General features: G+C 37.4%; 2 protein-coding genes across 3 annotated transcripts; both read left to right on the forward strand.

The window, feature by feature from the left end:
• Nucleotides 1-1,126: 1,126 nt before the first annotated feature.
• LOC109856779 (E3 SUMO-protein ligase NSE2-like) lies at nt 1,127-2,500 on the forward strand. The gene is made up of 5 exons (XM_020432437.1): nt 1,127-1,399; nt 1,635-1,795; nt 1,865-1,958; nt 2,038-2,221; nt 2,288-2,500. Exons 1-5 carry the CDS (start codon nt 1,321-1,323, stop codon nt 2,385-2,387), a joined length of 618 nt encoding a protein of 205 aa, XP_020288026.1. The 5' UTR covers nt 1,127-1,320; the 3' UTR covers nt 2,388-2,500.
• Nucleotides 2,501-2,795: 295 nt separating this feature from the next.
• Nucleotides 2,796-3,897, forward strand: LOC109856793 (nucleolar protein 12-like). 2 transcript variants are annotated; one of them, XM_020432457.1, is made up of 3 exons: nt 2,796-3,275; nt 3,349-3,517; nt 3,750-3,897. In XM_020432457.1, the coding sequence occupies exons 1-3, from the start codon at nt 2,850-2,852 to the stop codon at nt 3,851-3,853; spliced, it is 699 nt and encodes a 232-aa protein (XP_020288046.1). In that variant the 5' UTR covers nt 2,796-2,849; the 3' UTR covers nt 3,854-3,897. The 2 variants fall into 2 exon arrangements, with proteins under 2 accessions (XP_020288046.1, XP_020288055.1); XM_020432466.1 differs by lacking the exon at nt 3,349-3,517 and having other exon boundaries at nt 2,796-3,309.
• The last annotated feature ends 3,928 nt before the right edge of the window (nt 3,898-7,825 follow it).

Below are 7,825 nucleotides of genomic sequence, written 5' to 3' on the forward strand. Positions count from 1 at the left end.
TAAAACCTGTTCTACATTAAGCGCAAACAGAAGTCTTATGTCTCGTGGAATTGACCAATCACGTTGCTCAATTGGCTGATTTCACTATGCGATTAGTCAACTCCACGAGACCTGATACTTGCGTTTGAGTCTCGTGCTTAATATAGGACGGGTTTTACATCTACTTTTGTGGATGTAGCATTGAAACTAGCGGCCTAAGGCTGTGTTTAGTTAAGCAAGATAGAACGAACTAATGCAGGAAATGCAGGAAATACAGAAATTGGAACTAAAGAGCCGTCTACAATGGAGAGTCGTAGGCCGTAACAGTAAGAAATTGACCAATCACAATCGATTATTCTTCTGTACTTTGTCTGTGATTGGTCAATTTCTTACTGTTACGGCCTACGACTCTCCATTGTAGACGGCTCTTTAGTTCCAATTTCTGTATTTCCTGCATTTCCTACATTAGTTCGTTCCATTTTGCTTAACTGAACACAGCCCTAAACCGTCGTAAAAAAAACTACAATGGGCCGCCCTCAGGTTTTTCTTTTTGAGAGCTACTCTTATAGATCTATATATATCATGAATCTTCAAGAAAAACTTTATTAAATAAAAGTTTTGCAAAAGCAGCGTAAACGGTTCTACATATAAACAGTTTTTTATATGTAGAATGTGTTCCAAAATTCACTGCCAGTACTGAAAATTTATATATATAGTTTACGTGATGTATATTATAGATTTCCAGTATTGGCAGTGAATTTCGGAACACAGCCAATGTTGATAATACAGTTGAACCTCCCATAAAAACATATACAGTCGGGACCGACGAGCCTCCCAAGGTTATGTTCCGATTCCTTACTCGGGTATACTTTATCACTCACTAGATATGAAACAAAGATAAATTGTCAGATGCACTCGAGTGGGGAACACAACTCAAAACGTATACTTCCCCTATTCCCTTATTGGGTGCGTTCAGACAACTCAACGGTTGAAAGATCATCACTTATGATAGGACTATTCTTCAAAATCTGCTGCGGTTCCAAAAGTATGATCCAATCAGAAGTGATTATCTCTCAACCGTTGTGCAACTGTTGAGTTGTCTGAACGCACCCATTCTTTACCTCACGCGTGCGCAAAGACTTACCTGATATATAAATTCATCTCGCGCTAGCGCAGTTTTGGTTGTGATCATGGTGGGAAAAGCGATAAAAGGGAAAGTATATGTTTTGAGAGTGGATTTGTATACGTTTTGGGAGGTTCGACTGTGGTTGACAGACGAAAATTCGACGTGATTTCTCATTAAATTATTATTGGATCATATAGCGTGGACAATAATACGTGATGGCCCAATTTATGCAAATAATAGAAGAACTCGACGATTGTTTTGCGAAAACAGCAGGCAATATTTTAAAATACTATGGTAAGACCTTAAAACGAGGTTAGAAACATATTTAAATTTGCCTACACTTTATGTGCAATGCATGTTTGTTTTATATTATCTTTTATATCTCTCATATTTAGTAATTGAATGTTATACATAGAAAATTTAATAAATTATACATACATGGATATTTAAACTAAATATTTACTCTCCTTCTTAAATGGTTTTTGTAAAGAAAAATAGAAAGTAATAATATAAATATGTATGTATTTAGTTGATGAAGAAGAAAAACTCAAAGTATTGACTGATTTAAGAAATGCTTTGAAGGAGAACTGTATTGAAACTGCAAGGATAAAGGCTGCAAATGACATCAAGCAGCGATTAGAATATGTATCTGAGATGGAGCCACAAAGAAGCACAAGAGAAATTGTGAAAGTAAGAATACAGTTATTTGGCAAAACTTGTAAGTTTTATTTAAGAATCTTGCAATATTTGCCATTGCAGGAATATACAGAAGCCATATCAGATATTCAAATTGATTCTTCAGAAGATAAGAGACTAATACAGTATGACCGTCAGATTGAAGATTTGCTTAAAGGTATTGCTAAGTTGAGTTTGAGATTGCTTATGATTTTTTAAATTTGTAGGACTTTTCTGACTTAATACAAATGATTTAGCAACTGAAACCACAAGTAATGAGGATGATGCGGACACAGATCTGCAACTGACAAACCGTGACATAAATGTAATTGATCCAATTTCAAAAACAAGAATGACTGATCCTGTAAGAAATACAGTCTGTGGTCATGTATATGACAGAGCAAGCCTTATCGCTATGTTAGAAAAAAACAAAAACACTCGGTATGCTTTTTTTGTACTGTCTGTTACTATAAGTATAAAGATGCTTATATGTGTATATGTTTACAGATGCCCTGTGATAGGCTGTACAAGCAAAGACTACATTGTTCTAAGCCAATGTCGCACAGATATCGCCATGCAAATATATTTAGATAAAAATCCTGCTTAGTTTTAAAAGTAAAATCTGTGTTAAGTGCATCGGAGTTACACATTATGCGTGTATTTAAAGTTTTATGTATTTTATACATTGATTATAAAATATAACAGTTTTTCTATGTAAAACTTGTTTATATATTTATGTACATATAATACTTTTATATTAAACAATTGTGTGGTCACTAAATAACAGTTATACACATAACATTTTATTATTATCATAGATGCGTTCGCTTTGGGCGCTCATGCACTTTGAGCGTCAGTCTATTTTTGTTTTACATTTAAATAGTAATAAAAATAAATTGACGCTTAAAATGCGTAAGCGCTCAATACGAATGCATTCTATATCGAACTTGACTGATGTAAAACTACTTCAAGTGGCTCGTTATTTGATGCGTACAATTTTGCGCGATTGATTTAATCGCGCTTAGATTCAATCGCATCGTTACCAATTGATAATGACAGATCTCAAACTATGTTTATGTTCATTCTTTTATCAATAATTTTAGTTTTTTCGCGCCTTCATATTGTCGGCGATAAATCCTATTGGATCTCCTCACAACCGCCTGCGTCAACTATGATTGTCAAAAGTATTCACGGTCATACTTTATACATAGAATCCGCTTTTTACGGAAATTTAGTGCAGCCGGTCCGACGTCGTCTTCTCGAGAATCCACGCGGGATCAAACAGGCGTACAACGACTATAATGCCATTCGAAAAACGCGTTATCAACCTCGAAATAAACTAGACGAAAACAAATTTTATCGCTCAGTTGTGGAGAATGATGAGGATAGGGATGAAAATGACGAGGAAGAAGAAGAAGAGAACAATAGAGAGATCGACGACAAGAACATCGATGAAGAAACCGCAGAGGATGAAGCTGGAAATGAAGAAGAAATGGTGAACGAGAAAACCAGCGAAGTCTACGATTATGGTTAGTGTTTAAGGACAAAACTTTTGCCACATTTTTCAGGTTGTCGTCGCTAGTAATGGATTGAAGAATCGCGTGAGATCTGGCTTGTATATGCCGTTCAGAGGTAAGACCACCGATAAATACGAGAGACAGGAAGTAGTAAGGATAAGATCGGTCACAGAGGAATGTGAGGACGAATCGACAGATCTGTCGCAATATTACGAATACGGTGAGAACCCCATGAGAAGAAAAGAGCAACAAGTCACATCATCCTTTTTTTTCTATTTTTAAAGATGCACGAAACAATAAAACAATTAAAACATTGTTTCGAAATACGCATAAATTAAATGTGAGAGAAATGAGTTATTGTATTAAATTTTAACAAACTCATTTAGTTTACTGTTACAAATTTTATCAGTTTTTATAAAGCTTACATTATTATTGTGAGTTTCAACTTTCAGAAACCGAAGTGAGAAACAATGCTTCTCAAGATAGTGAAGAACATCGAGAAATGCTCTTTGCTACAATACTTGGCGCAAATATTCTGACTTTCTTACTTATCTAACAATCTGAAATATATGAGAAAAATGTGCAAAAAATCTTCTAATAAATAAACTATCAATTGTGCAACGTCAAGGAAACTTCGTCTATCAATTATTATTTAATGAATTATGTGGAAAATATGTTACATATATGCTCTCTCTCTACACACAAATATATGTATGTATCTGAAAGCAGAGATAGAAAAATATACCGATAACACAACACGCGCGTGTACACGATGATCGATCCATCGATGATTTAAAATTTCACTCGGATGATTACGAAAATCCGGGTGAATGGCACGAGTATGTAACGGATCTGAAATTAGTTTCTTTTTTTCAAGTTCACTGAATGCGTGCGAACGTCAGATTAAACGCAAGGTCAAGTTTTCTCTACTAGAGCACTTTTAAAGCTATCATTGTCTATTTTACTGCGGAATGTAGTTTGTTGACAAGTAATCGATTGATCTGGTACTTGTGTCAAGCTTTGTCTAGAACGCTTGTGAGCGACTTATATACTAAGAATATTATTTTAAGAATAATTGTACTTTAAAGGTAAAAATAGCAAAAATCTGCCATTTACATTATTTACAATATATTACTTTCTAACTCGTCTTTTTTTCGCGAAAAAGATTGTACTACAATAAGTAATGAAATTGCAGAAATGGAACATATAGAACATAGAACGGTTCCTCCGCGTGATCGATGTCGCACGATTGGCCGACGTTCTTATCACGTGGTAGAGCGGTCCAGGTGGGGATTGGTTGGTACAGTCGCCGTACACACCGCAGGCGAAAGCGGCGCGCTTCGTTGTAGTATTTACCCCGCGGTGCTTAAAGTCGAGTCGAGTTGCTGGACGCTGCGCGATTCTCAAAGAAAGAAGTTACGAGTCGCGTCGTGCCGAGTTTTTTTCAGATTCGCAAGACAAAACGGAACTCGAGCGAACTCGGGACACGAAGGAGCGTTATCGCAACGACCTCTCAGAGCGACGGATTTTCGCGCCACGTTCACCACATGGTTCACGTTTCCGAACGCATGCGACTGAACCTGTGGATCGACTGTGAGTGAGTGCGCCATGTTCGCGCATCGCGGCACGTCACCGGTTTAATGTCCGTCCCGAAAAACGGACGTACAACAAGGAACAGCGAATAAATGCGATAAGTTTGCGTGCGGAGTCCGCGATGTGGTGACGCGTAAGTGCGACGGGGGAAGTACATTGGCGAACGGGAGACGCACGCGGAGACGCCAACACGCCGTGGGATCGTGGAATGCACGCTGACAGGTAGATATTCCGCTGCGCCGCCGCACTCGGAATACTCGCCGAGTAAGATGCAGCCTTTTCTCTGTCCTCTTCTATCGCGTCTAGCGTCATCCGTCTTTTTTTCGCGCACAATTCTGTCGTGCTGTCTTATCTCTTTTCTTGCGCGTGCACACGGTATAATAATCGTGTCTGTTTACGTGTGCGTCTTGCCTATCTCTCTCTCTTTCTCATCACCGCAGTTTCTCTGGATATGACAGCTGTTTCTCTCTTTCTCTCTCTCTCTCTCTCTCTCTCTTCATATCTTTGTCGCATTTTATTCCTCTCCATGGTCGTTTTGCTTGCGCACGTTGCTGTTTTTTATATCGTGAATTTCTCGCAAGAACCATGCTGGGACAGGTAGTAAAGTCTGATATTTTGTAATTTTCCAGGTTTTGAACTTTTCATAAATATTCAGAAAACTCATATTCTTTATCTCAATTTTCCTATCATAATCTACATTTAATCTCCCGAAGTTTAAATATTTTCTAGAATCTGATAATTGTCGATGGAGTCGTTGGAATGCTTTTTTTAAGATTTATATTCTGAAAAAAGTGTAGTCTCTAAAGACGATTAAATCTCCTTCAAATGCTCCAAAAAACAATTTTTTTCAGTAATAAGTTTGAAGCTGTCTTTTGTTCGCGCCATAAAAGGAGATATTACATAAAGTGAAAGTGATCACGTGTAGTCAAAAATGCATTATGCAGTAATACGGAAGGTGCTATAGAGAGAGTGCAAGCATGATGTATTTTGTGTACGTAAGTGTATATGAATTAAAATCGCGTAACTGTATTTTTCCGCGGCGCGGTTCATTGCCGAGAACAGCGATATCGAAAAATCGATATCCGATCAATATTCCACGCTTCGTTGCTCCATTCGATATCGGCAAGAGATATCAATTAACAATCATAAAAGAAAAAATCAAAGAAACTTATTGCATGAAACAGTTTTGAGAGAACCGCGGAAAAATAGAATAATGTGATCTATGAGCAACACACAATGAATCATATTCTTTTTTTTTATTCCGATCTTTATCGGTGAACGTAAATGGTTTCCGGTTTTCTCGATTGCGATACTTTCTATAGTTTTGAAACAATTTCCCAAGGACGCACACTGTTTAAAGCATTCTATGAATGGCGATAGAGATTATCTTGATTAGAAGTCCACTTGACGATTACACGATAGCTTTTTCTCTCTTTGTTATTTCTGTTTTAAATATAATAAATAGCAAACAAGAGTTAATTGTATACATAAGTATTTGTTTTTTTTTTGTACTGTTCACTGTTTTTTCGTTTTGTTAACTTCTATTATAGCCGAAAATATTGCAAAATTAATACATATAATAAAATGAAATTATGTAACATCATTCATACACTTAAATGACGTGTAATATTATACTATTCGGGAAGTGTGTTAATTTTCTTGAGAACTTTGTACAACTTGTTTAGATGTGGCGTTTGCAATGGGTTTAGTAAACCGATTTATCTTTAACTTCTTTCTGTATTACTCGGGAACTCTTCTTCTACTACTTGGGATTCCTTTGCAATGATTTGTCCAAGAAAATCATCGAGATTGCATCGTATGCACCGGATCGTATGCATTCGGTCTATCTACTGAAAGAAATACGACGGCAATAAAATCTTTGCCTCTCACGGAATTTGAAGGAAAGAGAATAGAAGGGTAATGGCAGGACGGGAAGAAAAGAAAGAACGATGACGAACTCGAGCCGATCTTTATCCAATTACACACAAACACGTAACTCTTATCTACAAAAGACTTTTCGCCGCGCTGTGTCATGTAAATCCACGGGTTCCCGGCAATATTTAACGCTCGCTTCAAGTACACACTCTCGTTAAGGAGCACTCTTATCGCAGGATGCTGACAGTATGTCTCTCTCTCGCTCTCTTTTTCTTTCTCTATCTCAGTATTTCTCGGGAATACACTCGGACGAACTACTCGCGATCTCTCCCGCGGCTAATAAATCGCAAACAAATTCTATCGCGTATTCTTCCTTGTCTGTGTATTCTAGTCAAAGAATTCCAACGGAGAAAGTTCAAAGATCTCGGAGTTCAAGGAAGTCAAGGATATCTATAACGTTTAAATCGTCAACACGTTCGGAAATTACATTTTGAATCTTGAGTCAAACAGGGATCGTAAATTTTGAAAGAGTTGAAAGGAACAAAAGATACTGTAGCATTTAAAATGACACAAAAAAATAAATCTAAAAGTAAAATTGTTTGCGAAAGATTATAAAAAATATTGTTTCTCCTCCTATTTTCATTTATAACGGGCTTTTTTCTCCGATTTTTCTAGAAAAAATACACAAATATTTCACGTCAAAGTTAGAAAATAATTGTGCAAATAATATCTGTATTTCAGTTGCTTCGAGTGTATGCAAATTGAAAAAGATTCAGATTTGGATCAAGTCGAATCTAACGTAGTGGTCAAGTCGTCTGTTTTCCAGCCAGAAAGATCACGGCGCGATTTCCGGTGCTGCATTTGGGGAAGAGGGATATGAGGGTAAAGCGGAAAGAGGGTTCACAGTTCGTCGGAGCGGTTAACGATCGTCAACACCGATCGTCGACGAGGCGAGAAATCGTTATCGTCGCGTTATAATGAGCGGAAACGAATCAAGCGCGATGACAACGGCGACGACGACGACGACGACGACGACGACGACGACGACGACGACGCCACC

This window comes from Pseudomyrmex gracilis, unplaced genomic scaffold (assembly GCF_002006095.1).
Source record: "Pseudomyrmex gracilis isolate BER0280 unplaced genomic scaffold, ASM200609v1 scaffold_4, whole genome shotgun sequence".
In the NCBI taxonomy this organism is placed as follows: domain Eukaryota; kingdom Metazoa; phylum Arthropoda; class Insecta; order Hymenoptera; family Formicidae; genus Pseudomyrmex; species Pseudomyrmex gracilis.

What these genes read in the sequence shown, in the direction of transcription:
- LOC109856779 (XM_020432437.1), top strand. Translation starts at nt 1,321, where the DNA reads ATGGCCCAATTTATGCAAATAATAGAAGAACTCGACGATTGTTTTGCG. An exon ending in GCACAAGAGAAATTGTGAAA is followed by an intron (nt 1,796 to 1,864) that starts GTAAGAATACAG and finishes TTGCCATTGCAG; the next exon opens with GAATATACAGAAGCCATATC. An exon ending in GATTGAAGATTTGCTTAAAG is followed by an intron (nt 1,959 to 2,037) that starts GTATTGCTAAGT and finishes CAAATGATTTAG; the next exon opens with CAACTGAAACCACAAGTAAT.
- LOC109856793 (XM_020432457.1), top strand. Translation starts at nt 2,850, where the DNA reads ATGTTTATGTTCATTCTTTTATCAATAATTTTAGTTTTTTCGCGCCTT. An exon ending in CTGGAAATGAAGAAGAAATG is followed by an intron (nt 3,276 to 3,348) that starts GTGAACGAGAAA and finishes CACATTTTTCAG; the next exon opens with GTTGTCGTCGCTAGTAATGG. An exon ending in GTCGCAATATTACGAATACG is followed by an intron (nt 3,518 to 3,749) that starts GTGAGAACCCCA and finishes TTCAACTTTCAG; the next exon opens with AAACCGAAGTGAGAAACAAT.